The following is a 22,643-nucleotide window of genomic DNA, read 5'->3' on the forward strand; positions in this document are numbered from 1 at the left end:
AGAAGGCTCCCCGGTGGGGCTCTGCCTGCCTTGTGGTTTCTCTCAGAACCTTGAGTGCTTCCAGGGAACTCGGCGTTCCCCCTGCACCTGCCATGCAGCATCTGTCCCTGGGGCCAAGGGTGGGGCGGGACAGACCAGGACAATCTGTCCTGGGGGCCTCGGGGCCCTGGCTCTGCACACGGGGCCCCTCCCCAGCCATCCAGCAGCCCCTCTTGGGTCTTCCAAGAGGCCCGGACACTCCTCTGAGTGTGCAGGCCTGACAGCTCATCTCTGCACAGCCTCCCTGCATGCAGACCAGCGGCCCTGGGTGTCCTGGGCCCAGGGGACGTGGTCCTGCTGTCTCCCTCTCCACAAAGACTGCATGTCACCTCCCAGGAGTCCATGCTGATGAGCTAGCTTGCAAGTTCTCGTGGCCTCCCCTGTGTGTGCATCGGGGCCTTTGGGGGGTTCCAGAGACACACCGGCCTGCAGGACACGTCCACAGCATGGAGGCAAGGCCAAGACTCAGCACATCATCTGGCTCAGCACATGTCAGTGGAGCGTCGATGGTAGACTGGCTGCCCCGACAGACCAGAGTCGAATGCCGTGGGCACCTCTACGAAGGCCGCTCTGTGGTCCCCACACCTTGATGGACAGCAGCAGCACAGGGTGGCATGGTACCCCCCAGGGTCCGGTGGCTGCAGAGGTCTCGCCGAGCCACTGGCCAAGCTCACAGCCATGTCCCACCTCCCGACAGGCCCCTGCCAGCCCTTGCCGGCCACGCAGCCCAGTCGCAGCCCCGATGGGAGCCCAGCTGCAGGACAGCGATCGGGAGGCTGGCTCGCAGACAGCGGGTGAGACTGTCGGCCAGCAGGGTGCCCAGGAAGCCACCAGAGGACCAGCACCTGCCTACACCCAGCTGGACCCACAGCCTCTCACACTCGTACCCAGGGCCGCCCCACCAGGCCGGCCCCCAGACCGCTGCTCAGAAAGCCCCGCACTCCGCCGCAGGCACCTAGGCCACGCGGGCCTCAACTTCTCAAGCACAAAACGGCCAGGACCGTCCCTCGTGGGCTGCCTCGGGGGCAGTGGTGGTGGTGCCTGGTGCCCTCTCCCTTCCCGGGCCATCGTAGTGACCACAGTGTGTGCCGGCTGCTCACCAAGTCAGCCCGTGGCATCGAGGGAGAGGTCACGAGCCGGGTGGCAGAGGCCGGGAAGAGGCCACAGAGAGGAGCCTCACCTGAGACCGGCCGTCACTGGGTCGACTTCCCGAGAACAGAGAGAGAGAAGGGAACTTCCAGGGCTGTCGAGGCCCCTGGGGGTTCCCACCCCATTTTTAGCTGAGAGCACTGAGGCAGAGCTCGCCCCCCTGCCCCGCCCTGCCCCAGGCTCTATCGTCTGGGCATAAAAATAACAGCAATGCTTCCTAACGATTCACCTCATCTGGGAGCCTACCCTGGGAGCCTGCAGACGGCCACCACTGGCCAGATGGGCCACACCAGCCACGGGCACCTGACAGAAGACCCCAGCCCCTCAGGCACCCCGCTGCTGGAGCTGCCCAGACCACTGCTGGGAGAAGACACCTGGACTGCCCACCCGGCGGGGACCAAGCTTCTGAGTCACTGCTTGCCTTGCAGCTGTCCCTTCCCTGCATGGGGACACAGGGAAGTAAGAGAACGCTCAAAGCCGACCTGGAGAAGACCAAGGAGCCGAGAATCTCAGACAGGTCAGGGCCAGGGCAAGAATCACACACAGGGCATGGACCTCGGGCTGAGCGTGGGTCTGCCTACAACCAGTAAAAACGGTGATGGCCAGCCCAGGGTCGGGGGAAGCAGCGGGTCTCAGTCCCTAGGCCGGCCAACATGGCAGGCAGGCCTGGGCCCACATCGTCTGGCCTGAGCTGGGCTGGCCTGAGCCAGCCTGACTAGGGTAGGCCAGGCAGGGCTGGGCTGGGCCAAGTTTGGCTTGAGTGGATGGAGTTATGTGGAGGCAGATGAGCTATCCCAGCCTCAGCTGGGCCACACTGGCCAGAAGGGCTGTCCCCAGCCATGTGGGACCGTGCACTGAGCTAAAGTGAGCTGGGCTGTCGTGGGCCAGGCTGCTGCGGATAGACAGGGAGGGAGCAGGCTGCCCCAGCTGAGCAGAGCTCAGGACTCAGCCTTCCTAGCCTGGCTCAGCTGGGCTGTCCTCAGGTGAACTAGGCAGGCCTGGACTCTGCTGGACTGAGCTGGGCTGTCAGAAGAAACTGGGCTTAGCTGAGTGGGGCCCGACTTGCGTACTTGGGTGGGATAAAAGGGGCAACCTGGGCTCACCTGGGCTGAATGCACTGGGCTGGGCTCTTCTCTGCTGAGCTTGCCCACCCCAGAGGGGTGGGGCAGAGCTAAGGTTGGCTGAGCTGAGCTGGGCTGAACTAGGCTGAGATGGGCTGAGCTGGGTTAAACTGGGCTGAACTGGGCTGAGCTGGTCTGAACTGAGATTAACTGGGATGAGCAGGGATGAACTGGGTTGAACTGGGGTTGGTTGAGCTGGGCTGAACTGGGTGGAACTGGGCTGAGCTGAGCTGAACTGGGCTGAGCTGGGCTGAACTGGGCTGAACTGAGCTGAACTGGGCTGAACTGGGTTAGGCATGGCTGGGCTGAGCCGGGTTGAGCTGGGCTGGGCTGGGCTGAGCTGGGCTGGGCTGAGCTGGGCTGGGCTGAACTGGGCTAAGGTGGGTTGAACTGGACTGAGCTGAGCTGAACTATGCTGAGCTGGGGTGAACTGGGCTGAGCTGAGCTGAACTGGGTGGAGTTGGGCTGAGCTGGGCTGAACTGGGTTAGGCATGGCTGGGCTGGGCTGGGCTGAGCTGAGCTGGGCTGGGCTGAGCTGAGCTGAGCTGGGCTGAGCTGGGCTGGGCTGGGCTGAGCTGGGCTGAGCTGGGCTGGGCTGAGCTGGGCTGAGCTGGGCTGTGCTGAGCTGGGCTGACCTGGGTTAGGCATGGCTGGGCTGAGCTGGGCTGAGCTGGGCTGGGCTGGGCTGGGCTGAGCTGGGCTGTGCTGAGCTGGGCTGACCTGGGTTAGGCATGGCTGGGCTGAGCTGGGCTGAGCTGGGCTGGGCTGGGCTGGGCTGGGCTGGGCTGAGCTGAGCTGGGCTGGGCTGAACTGGGTTAGGCATGGCTGGGCTGAGCTGGGCTGAGCTGAGCTGGGCTGAGCTGGGCTGAGCTGGGCTGGGCTGAGCTGGGCTGAGCTGGGCTGAGCTGGGCTGGGCTGAGCTGGGCTGAGATGGGCTGAGCTGGGCTGAGCTGGGCTGGGCTGAGCTGGGCTGAGCTGAGGTGAGCTGGGCTGAGCTGGGCTGAGCTGGGCTGAGCTGGGATGGGCTGGGCTGAGCTGGGCTGGGCTGCGCTGAGCTGGGCTGAGCTGGGCGGGGCTGAGCTGAGCTGGGCTGGGCTGAACTGGGTTAGGCATGGCTGGGCTGAGCTGGGCTGAGCTGGGCTGGGCTGAGCTGAGCTGGGCTGGACTGAGCTGAGTAGGGCTACATTGGGCTGAGCTGGGCTGGACTGGGCTGGGCTGAGCTGGATTAACTGGGTGGAGTGGGATGTGGGGTCATCCTGTCCACCTTTGCTCAGTCAGCTAAACTGAACTAAAATGAACCACGTGGACGCAGCTCAGATGAGCTGTTTTGCTTGAGATGGGACGTCAGGGGCTGAAGCAGGCCAGGCTGGATCAAGACAGGCTGCTCTGGGCTGAGCTGGGGTGAACTGGGATGAACTGGGCTGAGCTGGCTTGAAATGTGCAGGACCCGTTAGGGGTGCTGGGCTGTACGCGCGAGCTGCTTTGTCTCAGCTGGTCTCAGCTGTCCTGACACACGGTCATCTGGGCTGTGCTCAGCTGGGCTAGCCAGCAGAATAGAGGAAGGTGGAAGAGCCGAGCTGGGATGCAGGGCTGGGATGGGCTGGGGGCTGGAGCTCCAAGGCCAGGGGACGTGCAGACCGGCCTGGCAGCCAGAGGAGCCTGAGAAGGGCTGAGGAGGGGGACTGAGGAGGGCTCTGAGGGGCCTCTGTCCTCTCTCCATGGGGCCTGGAATTGGGCTCCCCTGGGGGGTCAGCAGGGCAGGTAGAGCACCAGCGGGCCTGGGCTGGTCAGCCGAAGGATGGGGTGAAGGGGCAGCCATGGCAAAGCAGCTCAGGGACCTGAAGGCTGACCCACGGCTGCAGGCAGCAGGGGTCCAGTGGGTGGCAGGTGGACCCGCCTACAGCAGGCCCACAGGGACTTTGGAGTGGGGCAGAGACACAAGGCGATTCCTGGGAAGTGGGGTCCTGTGGGTCCAGGCCCTTATGAGGTCTTTGGTTTGGAGCAGAAGGGCAAGCTCGATGGTTCCTGGGGGTCTCCCTGATCCCCGATGGGGGTCTGAGTTAGGGTCAGGAGTGGGAAAGCAGCTTGGTGATCCTGGGGGTCTCTGTGTCCCAGGCCTGTGTTCCCAGGGCTATGGGTGGGGCAGAGGGGACAGACTGGTGGCTACTGAGGTTCTCAGGGTCCCTGATCTCCAATGGGAGTCTATGAGTGGGGGCAGAAGAGTAGCCTGGTAACTCCTGGGCCTGGGGGGTTTCTCCCTGGGTCCCCGGGTGCCAACAGAGGGCTATGGGCTCTGAACCTCCACCTCAGGGAGTGGGTTAGCGCCTCCACTCAGGAGCCCCGTGTCCACCCACTTGAGGCTGAGGGCAGGAGTCCTGGCCAAGGGCAGTGACAGCCACTGCTCCTGCAGGGGCACAAGGATTCACTGGAGGGCGTCCCTAGTAGAATCAGGAGATGAGGAAAAGACCCAGGAGGAGCCATCTGTCCCCCAAAGCTGGAACACAGTCCCGGTGTTCCCTGCACTGGACCTCCCCACCTCCACCCCACAGCCCACCCTCCAAAGCCAGCAGTTAGCCTGGCACATACAGGTGACAGTCCCGAGGCCAGCATTGACCACTCTTCTGTCCCCACAGCCTCCATCCACGGCCCAACTGTCTACCCCTTGCGTTCCTGTTGCAAAAGTGCTACCAATGCCACCTCTGTGACGCTGGGCTGCCTGGCCACGGGCTACTTCCCGGGCCCAGTGACCATGACCTGGGACACAGCATCCCTGAACAGGAGCACGCTGACCTTCCCTGCCATCCAAAACTTGAACTCCAGCCTCTACACCACCAGCAGCCAGGTGACACTCTCGGGCGAGTGGTCCAAGCAGAAGCTCACCTGCAGCGTGGCCCACGTTGCGTCCAACACCACCACCACCAAGGCCGTCACTGGTGAGCCAGGCCTGGGCAGCCCGCGAGACAGCCAGAGGGGGAGGGGAGGCTGGGCGGGAGGGACAGGGAGGAAGGGCTGGGGGCTCAGAGAGGCCAGCCCCACTCCTGCTGCCTCTGCCGCCAGGGTGCACCAAGAGCTTCACCGACCCCACCGTGAAGCTCTTTTACTCCTCCTGCGACCCCCGTGGCGACACCCATACCACCATCCAGCTCCTGTGCCTCATCTCCGGCTACACCCCAGGCAAAATCAAGGTCACCTGGTTGGTGGACGGGCGTGAGGCCACAGACGTGTTCCCACACACCGGCCCCGAAAAGGTGGAGGGCAAACTGGCCTCCACCTACAGCGAGCTCAACATCACGCAGGGCCAGTGGGTGTCCCAACTCACCTACACCTGCCGAGTCACCTATTATGGCTTCAACTATGACAACCACGCCCGCAGGTGCACAGGTATGGCCCTCGCCCATGCCAACACCCAGCCGCTGGGGATTCAGAGAGGAGGGCAGACTCAGCCTCACTCAGCCCCTTCCCACACACAGCCGAGTCCGAGCCCCGTGGCGTGAGCGCCTACCTGAGCCCACCCACGCCCCTCGACCTGTACATCAACAAGTCACCCAAGATCACCTGCCTGGTGGTGGACCTGGCCAGCAAAAAGGACGTTGTACTGACCTGGTCCAGGGAGAACAAAGATCTAGTGCCTTCAGACTCGCTCGTCTTCAAGGATGAGTTCAACGGGACGGTCACCGTCACGTCCACCCTGCTGGTGGACGTCAGTGACTGGCTCAAGGGCGACACCTACTACTGCAAAGTGACCCACCCACACCTACCCAAGGAGATCCTGCGCTCCATCTCCAAGGGCCCTGGTGAGCCGCAGGCTGAGGGGAGGTGGGCGGCCCCCCAGGTGGAGCCTGGCTGACCGCACACCTGTCTGCAGGCAGGCGCATGGTTCCCGAGGTCTACGTGTTCCCGCCACCCGAGGAGGAGCTCAAGACCAAGGGCGAGGTCACCCTCACCTGCCTGATCCAGAACTTCTTCCCTGCGGACATCTCCGTGCAGTGGCTGCGGAACGACGCCCTGATGCAGGCGGACCAGCACACCATCACGAGGCCCCACAAGGTCCGCAGCCCCACCCCCGACTTCTCTGCCTACTTCATCTACAGCCACCTGGTGGTCAGGCGGGCCGACTGGGAGCAGAAGAGCAAATTCACCTGCCAAGTGGCGCACGAGGCGCTGCCCGACTCAAGGACGCTCAAGATATCGACGTCCATCAACCTTGGTAAATGATGCCTGACCTCCCCCCTCTCCTCATCCCAGGGCTCCATCCTGCTGGGGCAGGGGAGGGGGCCAGCCAGACCTCCCGTCCATTGTCAATAAACACTCCAGTGCCTGCTCAGAGCCCTGGGTGTGCCCATCCTTGGGGAGCTGTGGGGAAGGGAGCGGTGTCTTGGCACAGAGGAAAGGGAGGCACGGGGTGGGGGCCAGGGCTGAGGCGCGTCTCCATCCAGCATCGCCGTCTGTGTCAGAGGGCCTCCCCGCCACCCCACTGTGGACTCTACCCAGTCAAAGGAGCTCTAAGAGCCCGAGAGTAGTCCTAGGGGAGGGACCACAGAGACCCCAGCCTCTCCTGGAGCTTCCGGAGGCCTCAGCCTCCACCCCCAGCCTCCTGCCAGCCCCTCTGGACACAGACAAGCCCCCAGGCTCCCAAGTCCAGCTGCACACACAGACCCTCCAGGTAGAGAAATGGGCCGAGTCAGACCCCCACACTGGCACCAACACGCAGGTCCCTCCACTGTCACCTCCTGGGCACAGATGGGCCAACCCTGCACAGGGGCCCGTGCGGAGCCCACTCCTCTGACCCCTGCCTTCTGACGACCCCCAGCCTACCTGCGTGGCCACACGCAGGGTCGGGCCAGGGTCAGCGCCCAGGGTCCCCATCTTGCCGCTCAGGCTCACTCCACCCTGAATCGGTCCAGGGAAGCACCCAGCCCTCGCACGCACCCTCACACTGTCATGCCCACTGGTGCCAGGGCTCCGCACGCACCCAAGTCACACGGCACTGCCAACCGCTGGTAGCATCTCACACACATTCACAGGTGGCCTCCTGAGGCCCGCCCTAGCTCCCAGGCCACTCCCAAACCCTTCGCCGTCATACCGGGGCCCCTGGACCCACCCATCGCCCCACATGGCTTCCTCGTGCAGCCAAGCCCTCCCCGTCAGCTGCACCCCACAGATGGACAGTTGGACACGCAGACACACACTGACGCACATGGACACAGACACATGAGGACAGAGACATGAACACACACAGATACACATGCTGATACAATGAACAGACACACATGGACAGACACACTGACACATATGGACACAGATATACACGAACACATATGGACACAGACACTGATACACATGGACAGACACATGGACACATAGACATGAACACACAGACACACACAGACACATGGACACACGCATGGATACCCACAGACATATGGACACAGGCGCAAAGAGACACATGCGCGTGGACACACACAGACACACGCATGGACACATACTGATACACATGGACAGACACTCTGACACACACAGACATGGATATACACAGACACGTATGGACACAGACACACGGGGACACAGACATGAACCCACACACATGAATACACATACACATACTGACACACGTGGACACACACGTGGACACACACGGACAGACACACTCATGGACAGCACACAGGCACCCACCACATCCACACAGAAAGCAGCACATGCACAGCCCACACCCTGAACACGAACCCAGAGCAGAGGCCGTGCTGGGGAAGGAAGGGGGCCAGCCCCAGGACAGGAGGAGCAAGGGGCCAGGGGCAGCTCTGGGCTCCTGCACACTGGGCAAGATCCGTGCAGCCGGGCCCAGCCCTCGGGGCACCCACTGCAATGATCTGATGACCCTAGGGGCCCTCCCGGGTCCAGACCCCCTCCTGAGGGCTCCAGGCAGGGAGGCCAGCCTCTGCTCTTCAAGGACCCCTCTGGTTGGCGAGAATGGAGCCGAGCAGGAACGGGGCCCAGGGGGCCAGACTGGGCGGCCACAGGCCATGCAGTGGGTGGACGTGGGTGCTCCCCAGGCCGGGGGCCCCCGCCTGCCACGGGGCAGGGAGCGGGGTGGGGCAGAGCTGGAGCTGAGGTGAGGGGCCCGCGGGGCTGAGAGGGGCGACCAGCCGTCAGGAGAAAAGCCGGAGAAACGGTGGCGGAGAAACGGTGGCAGAGATAACACCAGCCACCCGAGAGTGGAGGGACAGCAGAGGGCAGGGGAGCAGCGCCGCCCCACACAGCCGCCGGCCAGCTCGGGGGCTTCCAACCCCCCACCCTCCAGGTCCGGCTGGTGGCTCTGGGCAGTCGCAGAGGGGCCAGACGGAGGGACTGCCCAGGACCAGGGCGCCAGGCCCAGTCCCCTCAACTCCCTAAGGCTGGCCAGGCCTGTCCCCCGTCGGACCCCGAGGCCAGGGGGCTGACCGGCTGGCACCCGCAGAGCTGGCCCTGGAGGACCTGTGCACAGAGGAGGCCGAGAGTGACGAGCTGGAGGGGACGCAGACCAGCCTCCTAACCTTCGTGGCGCTCTTCCTGCTTAGCGTGAGCTATGGCGCTGCCGTCACCCTCTGCAAGGTGGGCACGGACGCCCCGTTCCAGGGCGGGGCGCCCAACAGAGGGAGAGCCTCGGCTGGGCACAGAGTCTCTCACGCACGCCGTCCTCCAGGTGAAGTGGGTCCTGGCTGCTGTCCTGCAGAAGCAGCCGCAGGCTTCCGGCGACTACAGGAACGCCGCACAGCCCTGCCTTTTCCCTCGTGTGAGCGTCCCCGAGGCTGCCAGCTCGACCCTGGGCCAGAGGAAGGAGCAGACCAGCCCCCAAGGGGCCAGAGCCAGGGGCCCAGCGTCCAGCACACGGGCGCCGAGAGGCCCCAGCTCAGCCCCAAGGTCGAAGGCAACAGGGGGCCCGCCTTACACAGCCCCACACCACCCCACTTTGGGGCAAGTCCCAGAAGAGCATCTGTTCCCTCCACAGAGAGACCTGGGCTGGGCGTGGGTGCTGACCACCTCAGGCTTCTCCCAGGCCCCTGGGCTCGGGCCCACACCGGTTCTGACTGAACAACCCCTGAAACACAGCGACGGCCTTGAGCCCATGGCCCAGCCCACGCTGGAGCCCAGAGCCAGATCTAGGACTCAGAGTCCCCACCAGCCCGATCCAGCGTCTGAGTCCAGCCCAGCCGAGCCAAGGGCTCACTCCCCAGGCTCAGTCCCGCCCTCAGTGCCCCCAGGGCCAAGTGCGCTGCCCCCCATGCCCTGCTCCTGTCCCCTGCCCACCCTCCCTGCTGTCCACCCCCAGGCCCCGTTCGTGCAGAATGAGGATGCAGAGAAGACCTTCTGGGGAAGGTCCAGGGGAGTTTCCAGGGCTGCAGGCAGGGCCCTAGGCTGTGAGGCAGGGTCCCACAGCAGAAGGCGCTTCCCAAGGGGTCCGCAGTGTGGCCAAATCAGCCCTGCAGCACCCACCCACATCCCCCATGCCCTCGTTCGACCTCTCTCCTAACTTTTCCTAGTAAAGTTCAATAAAGAATCCCATGCCAGGGGCTTCCCTGGTGGCGCAGTCGTTGAGAGTCCGCCTGCCAATGCGGGGGATACAGGTTCGTGCCCCGGTCCGGGAGGATCCCACACACCGCGGAGCGACTGGGCCCGTGAGCCATGGCCACTGGGCCTGCTCGTCCAGAGTCTGTGCTCCACAGCGGGAGAGGATGCAGCAGAGAGAGGCCCACGTACCGCAAAAGAAAAAAAAATCCCATGCCAGGGCTTTCCTGGTGGCACAGTGGTTAAGAGTCCGCCTGCCAAGGCACGGGACACGGGTTCATGCCCCGGTCCAGGAAGATCCCACATGCCGCGGAGCGGCTGGACCCGTGAGCCATGGCCGCTGAGCCTGCGCGTCCAGAGCCTGTGCCCCACAACAGGAGAGGCCAGAACAGTGAGAGGACCGCGTACCGCAAAAAAAAAAAAGAATCCCTTGCCACCTGAGCACACCTTGGGGAAGTGCCTGTGGTCCCTGGGGAGCAGGAGGTGCCCCCCGCCGAGGACGTGGACAAGGGGCCAGAGGGAAGGGGGCAGAGGCCCGCTCTGGGCCCCGAGGACCCAAGTGTCCAGCCAGGCTCCGCCTCAAGAGTCCTTCAATGCCCACTGAGACCCTGGTTCAGGCTCCACCACGCCTGCACCACTGGCCTCCAACCCAGACTCACCGCCCCTCCCCACACGAAGGTAAAGGCAACAGTCCCACTCCCCGTGGGCAAACCCTGAGGGGCTCATTCAGTGGTCAGTGCAGGAGGCCGCAAGAGCACAGCGGCACAATCATCAGGGTGGAGGCCGGCATCAGCCTCCTGGGGCCCCAGTCACCACCCAGCCGTCCACCCACTGAGCTCACACAGACAGGCCAGTCCTCAGGCCCCATCCCGCCAGCCTGCCCAGACGTCCTGATGAACAAGCGATAGCTGTCTGGGGCTGGTCGCCACCGTCCTCGAGAAGAAAGCTGGGAGCCGCGCAGGCAGGAGCCACAGGCACCAGGGAGAGGGCCGGCTGGCCAAGCACAGTGGTGGGCATGGGCTGAGCCTCCTCCTGAGGGTAAAGAGCTGGAGAAGCCCACCCACAAGGGGCTCTGAAGTCCCATGGAAACGGGGCAGAGCACATGAGCACATGTGACACAGGGCAGGACTCCTTCATATACAAAGAGCACTCGGCAACCAATGACAAGAAAGAAATGTGAGCAGTGGGTCCTGCACTGTAAGGAAAAACCGGGTGGCCAGTAACAGGAAGAAAAGGTTTCAATTATTAGGAAAGGTAAAATAAGGAGGAAACTAGGGGCAGTGAGTGACCTTCTTGGCCTCTGAGGGCCTGTGAGCAGTTAAGACCATTCTTCAGGGCCCAGTGGCCTCCTTCCCAGCATACAAGTGCCCAGACTCTGTTGACAGGAGAGTCCACTTGTGGCGAAGGCCCTTCAGAGAGCTTCCATCTGCACTGGGAGACCAGGCATCCTGCGGACTCCGACACGGACCGTGCAGCCTGCGGAGGTCGGGCATAGAAAACCCAGAACTGGGCAATTCTGAGGCTTGTCCAGAGAGCCCAAGTGTTTGGTTCAAATAGAACATGAGAGGAGCAGTAGAGCACTTCACACAAGGTCAAGGGCACAGCCCTGCTCTGCTCTGCCCCCTCACACTGACACTCACACACTCATACCGCACAGACTCGCACACAGTTTCCAGAAACCAGGCCCCAAGACCGGCCCCCACCTGCATGGCTCTCTCAAGCCGAGGTCCAGGGGCCTTCCTCCCATCTCCTGAGCTGGGAGCCCCCGGGGGCAGAGCTGAGTGTCCCCTTTCTCTGACTTGCACCCCGGATCATGAGACCACCCATGGAATCCAGAGCGAGGGCAACAAGGGCTCAGCCCACGCGGGCCCCTGAAAGCTGGGCGTCGTCACACACGGACAACGCGCATCTTCCCCAAGTCGGGAAGAAAGGTGGTGAAGCAGGAGACAGATGGGCCCCTGGGCTGAGCCGCTGGAGCGTACCAGCAGAGGAAACTGGAGCTCTGTTTTCCCTGACACTCCAAGGACAAAGTCAGTGGCAGGAGCTGAGCCCTGCTGGAGTAAAGAGATAAGACGACCACGTCTATCGCTCCTGAGGTCAGGGAAAGCTCCCCGACTGCACATGCGCAGGAAGCCTCCTCGGGGGTCAAAAAGGGAGGGCGTGCCAGCCCATAATGTGTTGTCAAACTTCCCGCTAGCCTTTGTGTTGGAATCTTTTTTTTTTTTTTTTTTTGCGGTACGCGGGCCTCTCACTGCTGTGGCCTCTCCCGTTGTGGAGCACAGGCTCCGGACGCGCAGGCTCAGCGGCCATGGCTCACGGGCCCAGCCGCTCCGCGGCATGTGGTATCTTCCCGGACCGGGGCACGAACCCGTGTCCCCTGCATCGGCAGGCGGACTCTCAACCACTGCGCCACCAGCGAAGCCTGCGTTGGAATCTTTCTTGTCAAAAAGATACAAACTTGTCAGGAGGGCCCTAGGGCAGGTCAGATGTGGGAAAAGAGGCGAGGTAATGGGCCAGAGGAAGACAGAGATCCAGGAGAGCCGTGCTGTACAGACGAGCCGAGCACCCCTTCACTTCTCATCAGGGAGGACGCCCACACTCTCTCTCTCCAGGTGAGTATTTCTGCCTCCTCCTGTCTTCAATAAGCTACTTCTCTAGCCCACATGTTGTGCTGTGCTTCTATAGCTAGTGGGAAGCAGCCGCATAGCACAGGGAGATCAGCTCGGTGCTTTGTGACCGCCTGGAGGGGTGGGATAGAGAGGGTGGGAGGGAGGGAGACGCAAGAGGGAAGAGATATGGGAACATGTGTATATGTATAATTGATTCACCTTGTTATGCAGCAGAAACTAACACACCATTGTAAAGCAATTATACCCCAATAAAGATGTTAAAAAAAAAAAGAAACTTTATACCTGCTTTGTAGTTTTTGCCTCCTTGAAACATTCTTGCTTTCAAACAGGGCAAGAGCCAGGGCAACTTTCCTTCTAGCCCCCGGCCCCTGGTGGTCTAGCAGCTAGGATTCCTGGCTTTCATCCAGGATACCCGGGTTCGATTCCTGGGCAGGGAACTAAGATCCCACTTCAGGATCGCTCACTTCTGTCTCTCTGAGAACAGGGGCTGGCACAGTGGGAGCACAGCCCAAGAGCAGGCCCGCAGAGAAAAGCAGGACGCATCCCAGCCAGCCAGCCGGGCTCCCAGCAGCCCTGCCGCATGCGCCCTCCCAGCAGCAGGGCCCCACCTTCTCGGGCTCCCCTCCACCCCTCCTCCTCTTTCTTCTTCATCAACCCACCACAGAGGGCGGAATGGTGCCCCCAGGCCCAGAAGTTATGTCCACGTCCTAAGCCCTGGAACCCGTGAAGGTGATCCTGTTCGGACAAAGGGTCTTTGCATATGCGATTGAAGTTAAGGATCTTAAGATGAGATTGTCCAGGTGGCCCTAAATCCAGTGAGAAGCGTCCTTACAAGGGACAGAGGAGGAGAGATCAGACTCAGGGCAGGAGGTCATATGAGGGCAGAGGCAGAGATTGGGTGATGCCTGGGACACCTGGGGCCACCAGAGGCTGGGGGCAGGAAGGACCCTCCCCTGAAGCTGCTGACGGGAGCAGGGCCCTGGGACACCTGGATCTCGGCCGTCTGGCTACAGAGTGCGAGACTGAATTTCTGTTGGTTCAAGCCCCTCAGTGTGAGGTCCTTCGTCGCGGCCCCAGGACACTCACCACCAGCCAGTCGGCCTTGGCCAAGCCGAGGCCCCTCCTCCTTCCGAAGAAGCCCGGGGAGGACTCGCCCCATCCCGGCTCTTCCCTCCCAACTGGACCCCGTGCTCAGCAAGGCACTGACTCCCAGAGGTGCTCATCGGTCTTAACAAGAGTGTCCACTCGGGCTCAGGCCCTTCCCCCAACCGCTGCGACCGTCAGGTCATGCAAGACCCCACATCCGTCCACCTCAAGTCCTAGCTCTTCTTTCTGCCCCACATTCCGCACCCGTCTGTGCCCACAGCAGGGCATTGCTGTCTGCGTGGGGGACACCGGCCTCAGGAGAGAGCGGCCTCCGGCCCCACACCACCCTCTGCTTCCTCCACTCCCGCCAGGCACTGCCCCAGCACTCACCCCGAGTCCCACGCCTCCAGCTCCCTCGGGGCGGCTCCAGGGGACACCGGGGCTTCAGACCCCAGGAAGGGGCAGGGCCCCGGGACCTCACGGGCTGGCAAGAGGAGGGATCCTCAGGGCCAATCAACCACGATGCAGGAGCCGCTGGTGCTCGTGAGAGCGGTGGGCGTGGGGTGGCCCGGAGTCCAGCAGCCCAGGAGGAAGTGCCCCTCGTGGCCGATGCTGTGAGTGTGCCAGGGTCTGTGATAAAACCCCAGAAGTCCCTTGACCGACCAGGTGTGTCTGCCCACCTGGTACCCTGCCCCAGGCCCCCCTTCCTCCCTCCATCTCCCCCTCCCAGCCCACCTGCCCCAACTCCCTTCCTGGGCCCACCCCACCCCCAGGGAAATGCTGATCTCCCCCCTCCACCTGCCTGCAACTCTCCCCGCAATGGTGTCCTTCCCGGGAGGGGACCATAGGTGCCTGTGTGTAGCTCCAGAACCTTCTGGGTGTGAAGAAATGAATGAACATGTAAAAGCAGGTGCAGGCCCCACGGCCCCTCGTGTGCCCGGGCAGGGACCACCTCCTGAGGGGCACCAGGGAGGGCCGAGCAGCTGGGCAGCCGGCAGGGCCCGTGGGTGGGAGAACCCCGGGCAGGGAATTGGGTGGATGCAGGCGGGGGCAGGCCCTCAGCCACCCCGACCACAGGACTCCAGGCTCCACGCGGGGGGGCCCACACCCCTGTCCAGCTTCAGTCGAGGGCCCCACTGCTGCTGAGGCTGGTGGAGGAGGGGTGGCTCCCCCACCCTCACAGCCGCCCTGTGGCCTGAAGGTCTATGGGGCCTGCTCACTGCGGTCACTCTGGCGAGGCTGTCCCTTGGGGCTTCCGCCCTGCCGGCCTGTGAAGCGTCCCCTGCGGCCCTCACTTCACCCGCACCTCGGGGACTATTTCTCCCTCAGGAACCCTAAGCCCCTGACTCTGTCTACTTCGGCCTCTGCTTCTCTGCACCTCGGCCACCAGCCCAGCCCCGTGGGCGCCCCGTGGAGACACACGCCACCACGGCACCCACCTGCACACACAGGGCCTCAGGCCAGGGCCAGGCTCCTGGGGGTCCCACAGCCCAGGCCACACACACCTGGTACCACCACAGCCAGACCACAGACCAGACATGACGTGGAGGCACGCGGCCGCAACTGGCGGGACAGGAAGTGGGTGAGTGACCCCCAGCTGTGGGCCAGACACCGTCACGCAGCCCCTTCCCAGCATTGGCCTCACCTCACAGCGCAAATGGCCCAGAGCGGGGCAGGGGTCGGCTAAGACCATACGGCCATCAGCGGACTGGACGAGGCCTCGTTCTCCCTCCCCACTCCAGCGCCTCTGGGCAGGTGGGCACAGGGACCAGCAGGGCATGGCCACACGGCCAAAAGGCGTGGGCCTCTCCCAGCTGTGTTGGACCCGCCGGCAGCCTTGAGCAGGTGGGTCCCAGAAGCTGATCAGGCCTCATCTCCTCCACAGCCAGGCCATACTACAGACTCCTGGGGCGGGAGGATGGAGGAGAGGTACCAATACAGAGACAAGAAGGAGAAAGGCAGATGGCCATTGACCCAGAAGACACAGATCAGGGTACTGTACACATGGACTGGGCTGGGCTGGGCTGGGCTGAGCTGAGCTCGGCTGTGCTGAGCTGGGCTGGATAGAATGGGCTGAACTGGGCTGAGCTGCACTGAACTGGGCTGAGCTGGGTTGAACTGGGCTGAGCTGGGTTGAACTGGGCTGAACTGGGCTTAGCTGAGCTGGGCTGAGCTGGGCTGGGCTGAGCTGGGCTGAGCTGGGCTGAGCTGGGCTGAGCTGGGCTGGGCTGAGCTGGGATGGGCTGGGCTGAGCTGAGGTGAGCTGGGCTGAGCTGGGCTGAGCTGAGCTGGGCTGGGCTGAGCTGGGCTGGGCTGTGCTGAGCTGGGCTGAGCTGGGCTGAGCTGAGCTGAGCTGGGCTGAGCTGGGCTGGGTTGAACTGGGCTGAACTGGGCCGGGCTGGGCTGAGCTGAGCTGAACTGGGCTTAGCTGAGCTGAGCTGGGTTGAACTGGGATGAACTGGGCTGAGCTGGGCTGAACTGGCCTGAGCTGGGCTGAGCTGAGCTGGGCTGGGTTGAGCTGGGCTGAGCTGGGCTGAGCTGGGCTGAGCTGGGCTGAGCTGGGCTGAACTGAGCTGAGCTGGGCTGGGCTGGGCTGGGCTGGACTGAGCTGAGCAGGGCTGAGCTGAGCTGGGCTGAACTGGCCTGAGCTGGGCTGAGCTGGGCTGAGCTGGGCTGGGCTGAGCTGGGCTGGGCTGGGCTGAGCTGAGCTGAGCTGAGCTGGGCTGGACTGGGCTGGGCTGGGCTGGGCTGAGCTGGGCTGGGCTGGGCTGAGCTGAGCTGAGCTGAGCTGGGCTGAGCTGGGCTGAGCTGAGCTGGGCTGGACTGGGCTGAGCTGGGCTGGGCTGAGGTGAGCTGGGCTGGGCTGGACTGGGCTGAGCTGGGCTGGGCTGAGGTGAGCTGGGCTGAGCTGGGCTGGACTGGGCTGAGCTGAGCTGAGCTGGGCTGGACTGGGCTGAGCTGGGCTGGGCTGGGCTGAGGTGAGCTGGGCTGAGCTGGGCTGAGCTGAGCTGAGCTGGGCTGGACTGGGCTGAGCTGGGCTGAGCTGAGCTGGGCTGGGCTGGGCTGAGCTGGGCTGGGCTGGACTGGGCTGAGCAGGGCTGAGCTGAGCTGGGCTGAACTGGCCTGAGCTGGGCTGAGCTGGGCTGAGCTGGGCTGGGCTGAGCTGGGCTGGGCTGTGCTGAGCTGGGCTGAGCTGGGCTGAGCTGGGCTGAACTGGGCTGGGCTGGGCTGAGCTGAGCTGGGCTGGGCTGGGCTGAGCTGAGCTGGACTGAGCTGAGCTGGGCTGGGCTGAGCTGGGCTGTGTTGAGCTGAGCTGGGCTGAACTGGGCTGGGCTGGGCTGGGCTGAGCTGGGCTGGACTGGGCTGAGCTGGGCTGGGCTGAGGTGAGCTGGGCTGAGCTGGGCTGGGCTGAGCTGAGCTGGGATGGGCTGGGCTGAACTGGGCTGAGCTGAGCTGAGCTGGGCTGGGCTGAGCTGGCCTGGACTGGGCTGAGCTGAGCTGGGCTGAGCTGGGCTGAGCTGGGCTGAGCTGAGCTGGGCTGAGCTGGACTGAGCTGGGCTGGGCTGAGCTGAGCTGGGCAGAACTGGCCTGAGCTGGACTGAACTGGGCTGGCCTGGGTTGGGCTGAGCTGGGCTGGGCTGAGCTGAGCTGAGCTGGGCTCTGCTGAGCTGGGCTGAGCTGAGCTGGGCTCTGCTGAGCTGGGCTGAGCTGAGCTGGGCTGAACTGGGCTGGGCTGGGCTGAGCTGGGCTGAGCTGGGCTGAGCTGAGCTGGGCTGGGCTGGGCTGGGCTGAGGTGAGCTGGGCTGAGCTGGGCTGGGCTGAGCTGAGCTGAGCTGAGCTGAGCTGGGCTGGGCTGGGCTGAGCTGAGCTGGGCTGGGCTGGGCTGAGGTGAGCTGGGCTGAGCTGGGCTGGGCTGAGCTGAGCTGGGCTGAACTGGACTGGGCTGAGCTGGGCTGGGCTGAGCTGAGCTGGGCTGAACTGGGCTGGGCTGAGCTGGGATGGGCTGGGCTGAGCTGAGCTGGGCTGGGCTGAGCTGGGCTGGACTGGGCTGAGCTGAGCTGGACTGGGCTGAGCTGAGCTGGGCTGAGCTGGGCTGAGCTGGGCTGAGCTGAGCTGGGCTGAGCTGGGCTGAGCTGGGCTGAGCTGAGCTGGGCTGAGCTGGACTGAGCTGGGCTGGGCTGAGCTGAGCTGGGTTGAACTGGGCTGAGCTGGACTGAACTGGGCTGGCCTGGGCTGGGCTGAGCTGGGCTGGGCTGAGCTGAGCTGGGCTGAGCTGAGCTGGGCTGGGCTGAGCTGAGCTGGGCTGAGCTGAGCTGGGCTGGGTTGGGCTGAGCTGAGCTGGGCTGAGCTGGACTGAGCTGGGCTGGGCTGAGCTGAGCTGGGTTGAACTGGGCTGAGCTGGACTGAACTGGGCTGGCCCGGGCTGGGCTGTGCTGGGCTGAGCTGAGCTGGGCTGTGCTGAGCTGAGCTGAGCTGAGCTGGGCTGAACTGGGCTGTGCTGGGCTGAACTGGGCTGGGCTGGGCTGGGCTGAGCTGGGCTGGGCTGGGCTGAGCTGAGCTGGACTGAGCTGAGCTGGGCTGGGCTGAGCTGGGCTGTGCTGAGCTGAGCTGGGCTGAACTGGGCTGGGCTGGGCTGAGCTGAGCTGGGCTGGGCTGGGCTGAGCTGAGCTGGACTGAGCTGAGCTGGGCTGGGCTGAGCTGGGCTGTGTTGAGCTGAGCTGGGCTGAACTGGGCTGGGCTGGGCTGAACTGGGCTGGGCTGGGCTGAGCTGAGCTGAGATGGGCTGAACTGGGCTGAACTGGGCTGGGCTGGGCTGAACTCGGCTGAGCTGGGCTGAGCTGGGCTGAGGTGAGCTGGGCTGGGCTGGGCTGAGCTGAGCTGGACTGAGCTGAGCTGGGCTGGGCTGAGCTGGGCTGTGTTGAGCTGAGCTGGGCTGAACTGGGCTGGCTGGGCTGAACTGGGCTGGGCTGGGCTGAGCTGAGCTGAGCTGAGCTGGGCTGGGCTGGGCTGAGCTGAGCTGGGCTGAACTGGGCTGAGCTGGGCTGAGCTGGGCTGGGCTGGGCTGAGCTGGGCTGGGCTGAACTGGGCTGGGCTGGGCTGAACTGGGCTGAGCTGGGCTGAGCTGGGCTGGGCTGGGCTGAGCTGAGCTGAGATGGGCTGAACTGGGCTGAACTGGGCTTGGCTGGGCTGAACTCGGCTGAGCTGGGCTGAGCTGGGCTGAGGTGAGCTGGGCTGGGCTGAACTGGGCTGGGCTGGGCTGAACTGGGCTGAACTGGGCTGAGCTGGGCTGGGCTGAGCTGGGCTGGACTGGGCTGAGCTGGGCTGGACTGGGTTGAAATGGCTTGAACTGAGTTGAGCTGGGCCGAGCTCAGTTGAACTAGGCTGAGCTTGGTTGAAATGAGCTGGGCTGGGCCGGGCTGGGCTGAACTGTGGTGGACTGGGTTAGTGCCTGAGGTGAACAGGGGACAGTGGGTTGAGCATGGTCACCCCCAGAGCCCTGGTTTCCAGCCAGACAGCCCCCTCTGTTTCTCGGGGGCACACAGGGCCATGCAGCCTCAGGGTGCAAATGTGGTGCTCCCCTCTCCCCTCACCAGTTGACCGGAAGGGAACTGTGAAAGGTCAAGGGCAGACCGTGCCCTCTGTAGCCCAGCTGTCCAGGGGGCATCCCAGAAGGACTGATTTGGAACTGGGCCTCCAGCCTAAAGTTCCCCATAGTCCATGGGAGTCAACTGCTAGTTTAGGAGGATGGGGGCGGGGGCGGGGGGTGCTTTGTGGGGGGAGATGCTTGGACTGGGACTTTTACCCAGGAAGTGGGAGGGGGGACATAGAATTCTCAGGCCCCCTCTCCTCCCCTGCTTGAGCCCCAGGACAGACAAACTGGCCCCCATGCAGACTCAGCTTCAAGCCCAGCCTTCTCTGTCTTTTCTCTGCCCTCTCTCTGGGCCCATTTCTCACGATACCCCACACCCTGGGGAAGGGCATGACCGTGCCCACTGCACAGAGGGCAGCTGAGGCTCCGACAGTACACACAGACTCAGCTGGTCAGTGGGAGAGCCGTGTGCAGCAGCCAGACCTCACGTCTGAGGAGCGTGTGTGGTCCACATGCTCAGAGTCCCAAGGAGCGCGTTCAGAAATGGCTCAGCTGGACTCAGGTGGCCACTGCCGACCCCGGGTGCGCCACGTGCAAGCTGCGTGACCTTGGGGCAGTCACTGACTCTCTGTGTGTTAAGGAAACGCAGGCGTCGTCCTGCCCTCATGGGGCCATGTCAGGCGTCTGGTCAGCGTGAAGGCTGCCATCTCACAACACACCATGTGTTTCAGTGCCTGAAACCAGCCCCAGACTCTTCCCACTGAGCCTAAGGAGCGAAAACTCAGCCGGGCAGGTGGTCATTGCCTGCCTGGTCCAGGGCTTCTTCCCGTCAGCGCCACCGAAGGTGACCTGGAGCCAGAGCGGCGAGGGCGTGTCCATCAGGAACTTCCCCCCTGCTCAGGCCGGGGGCCTGTACACCATGAGCAGCCAGCTGACCTTGCCAGCCAACCAGTGCCCAGAGGGCAAGTCTGTGAAATGCCAAGTGCAGCACCTCTCCAAATCCATCCAGACCGTGGACGTGCCCTGCCCAGTTTCCTGCCCAGGTCCCTGCCAAGGTCAGAGGGCAGGCTGGGGCGGGTCCCCCATGGTGTCACCCTGACCCAGCTCCCTGACTGCATCCCTGTGGGCACTCCCCTCAGACGAGAGGTGGCTGAGGCCCGGCGGGTGGCCAAGAGGGGCCTGGGCTGGGGGTGGAGGCCAGGGAGGCGGACGGAGGGGCTCGCTGACCTGCTCTGGCTTCTCTCTCGGTTCTAGCTGTGCAGTGTTCGTGCGGAAAGGCCAGCCTGTCCCTGCACCCACCGGCCCTTGAGGACTTGCTCCTGGGCTCCAATGCCAGCCTCACATGTACGCTGAGTGGCCTGAGAGACCCCAAGGGCGCCACCTTCACCTGGAACCCGACAGGTGGGAAGAACGCCATCCAGGAGCTGCCCAAGCCTGACTCCTGCGGCTGCTTCAGTGTGTCCAGTGTCCTGCCGGGCTGCGCCGATCCCTGGAAGAACAGACAGTCCTTCTCGTGCACCGCCACCCACCCCGAGTCCAAGGGCTCGCTAACCGCCACCATCACGAAACCCTCAGGTGGGCCCTGACCCGCGAGTGGGCGGCTGGGCACTACACAGTGCGCGAGGTGCACTCCTGAGCCCACTCCACCCTCCAGCTCCCGCCAACCCCCCACACGGGTTGCCCAGGGGGCAGGGCGCACTCTCCTCCCTGCCCAGACCCCTGACCCTGCTCTCTGCCCTCCAGTGAACACATTCCGGCCAGAGGTCCACCTGCTGCCGCCGCCGTCGGAGGAGCTGGCCCTCAATGAGATGGTGACGCTGACGTGCCTGGTGCGAGGTTTCAGCCCCAAGGATGTGCTGGTGCGGTGGCTGCAGGGCAACCAGGAGCTGCCCCGCGAGAAGTACCTGACCTGGAGGTCCCTGCCTGAGCCCAACCAGAGTGTCCCCACCTTCGCCGTGACCAGCGTGCTGCGCGTGGATGCCGAGGCCTGGAAGCAGGGGGAGTCCTTCTCCTGCATGGTGGGCCATGAGGCCCTGCCCCTGGCCTTCACCCAGAAGACCATCGACCGCCTGGCGGGTAAACCCACCCACGTGAACGTGTCCGTGGTCATGTCGGAGGTGGACGGCGTCTGCTACTGAGCCGTGCCCCCGCCCCACCCGCCCCTTGAATAAACTCCATGCTCGCCTGAAGCAGCTCTGCGCTTCCCTCCGGCTGCCTATCTGTCCGTGCTCGGGGTCTGCACACGCCAGGAGGGGGCAGGACCCAGGAGGAAAGAGCAGCTGCTGCCCCGACTTTCTCTAGGCCTTGGTTTCCCCTCAGCCTGACGCCGGACATGCCTTCATGGCTGTGCGCAAGTGTGAGCACAGGAGTGAGCGTCGAACTGGGGCTGAGATGTGCGAGACAGGCACAGCCTCCTGGGTCCTGAGAAGAGTGGCCCCACGATGGTTCCCAGGGGCAGGTGACTTGGTCACTTGTATTTCAGGAAACTGCCTCTAGGGGCAGCCGGGAGGCGTGAGCGAGGGAGAGGGGAGCCTGGCGGCCAGAAAACGGGCTGGTGCCATCACGCAGAGGGGGGCACAGGAGGAGTGGCGAGGGCAGAGGGCTGGATTCCAGGGGCCCTCTGTGGGCACAGCGCACAGAAGTGCAGGACGGCCCCACTGACCACACGGAAAGAGGGCCCCCCCACCTGGGTACAGCCTTCCCCACCCCACATCCCACTGCTCTGCACATGTACACAGGGGTGCACACACACATGCACACGTACTCTCATATGTGTTCGTGGTCATGCACGCGGGCACACGTACACACACACACACACACACACATACTCACAGTCTGAGCCCTGCAGGTGCAGGAAGTTGACAGCCCAGAACCAGCTCCAGGAAGGCAAGAGGAGTCCTCACCCAAGCTCCCAGAGGGTTTTCCCCAGGCCCAGACCTGCTGCCTCAGGTCCCTCCAGGCCTCAGGCCTCCCTGTGTACCCAGCTGGGCACAGTTCAGGGATCGATTGGAGAGACCCCTCTCAGGCATCACCTGCTCCCCACTTGGTCTGCAAATTCAAGTCTCCCATGCATTCCTGAGCCCCAAACCATAGACGGGGTGGGGGGCTGGGGTGGAGAGGGGTTAGAGACAGCTATCACCCAGGGCCCCTAGACAGCTTCTGCTTGGAGCTCCTGGCAGGAGGGAAGGTCAGGGAGACCGAACCTAGAAGGACAGTCCCGTGACCACCATGGGACACCTGCACAAGGGCTCCCACAAGGGGGCAGCGGGGCCCCTGCTCTTGTTTAGACACCTTCTGGGCCTTCCCAGGGGACCTAGCCTTCTGGCTGCCTCTCTCTGCTTCCAGGGCCAAGGTGGGGTGGACACCCCTGCCCACCCTGGCCACTGCTCCCCTCTTAAGGGTCCAGTCACCAAAGGGCAATGGGGGGAGCAATGGATTAATTGGGGAAGTGCTGCCACAGAGAAGGTGGTCCAGCCACCAAGGGAC

General features: G+C 63.9%; 1 gene segment (V, D, J or C); it reads left to right on the forward strand.

The window, feature by feature from the left end:
• The first annotated feature begins 781 nt into the window (after positions 1–781).
• Positions 782–21,295, forward strand: LOC137207149 (immunoglobulin heavy constant epsilon-like). The segment is given in 11 exon segments: positions 782–833; positions 4,859–5,242; positions 5,367–5,690; positions 5,780–6,103; positions 6,175–6,516; positions 8,764–8,897; positions 8,989–9,078; positions 13,939–14,181; positions 19,975–20,212; positions 20,412–20,732; positions 20,901–21,295. Coding segments are annotated over 11 exon segments (2,847 nt in total).
• Positions 21,296–22,643: the final 1,348 nt, after the last annotated feature.

The sequence above is a fragment of the Pseudorca crassidens genome, chromosome 1, assembly GCF_039906515.1.
Source record: "Pseudorca crassidens isolate mPseCra1 chromosome 1, mPseCra1.hap1, whole genome shotgun sequence".
Taxonomy (NCBI): Eukaryota; Metazoa; Chordata; class Mammalia; order Artiodactyla; family Delphinidae; genus Pseudorca; species Pseudorca crassidens.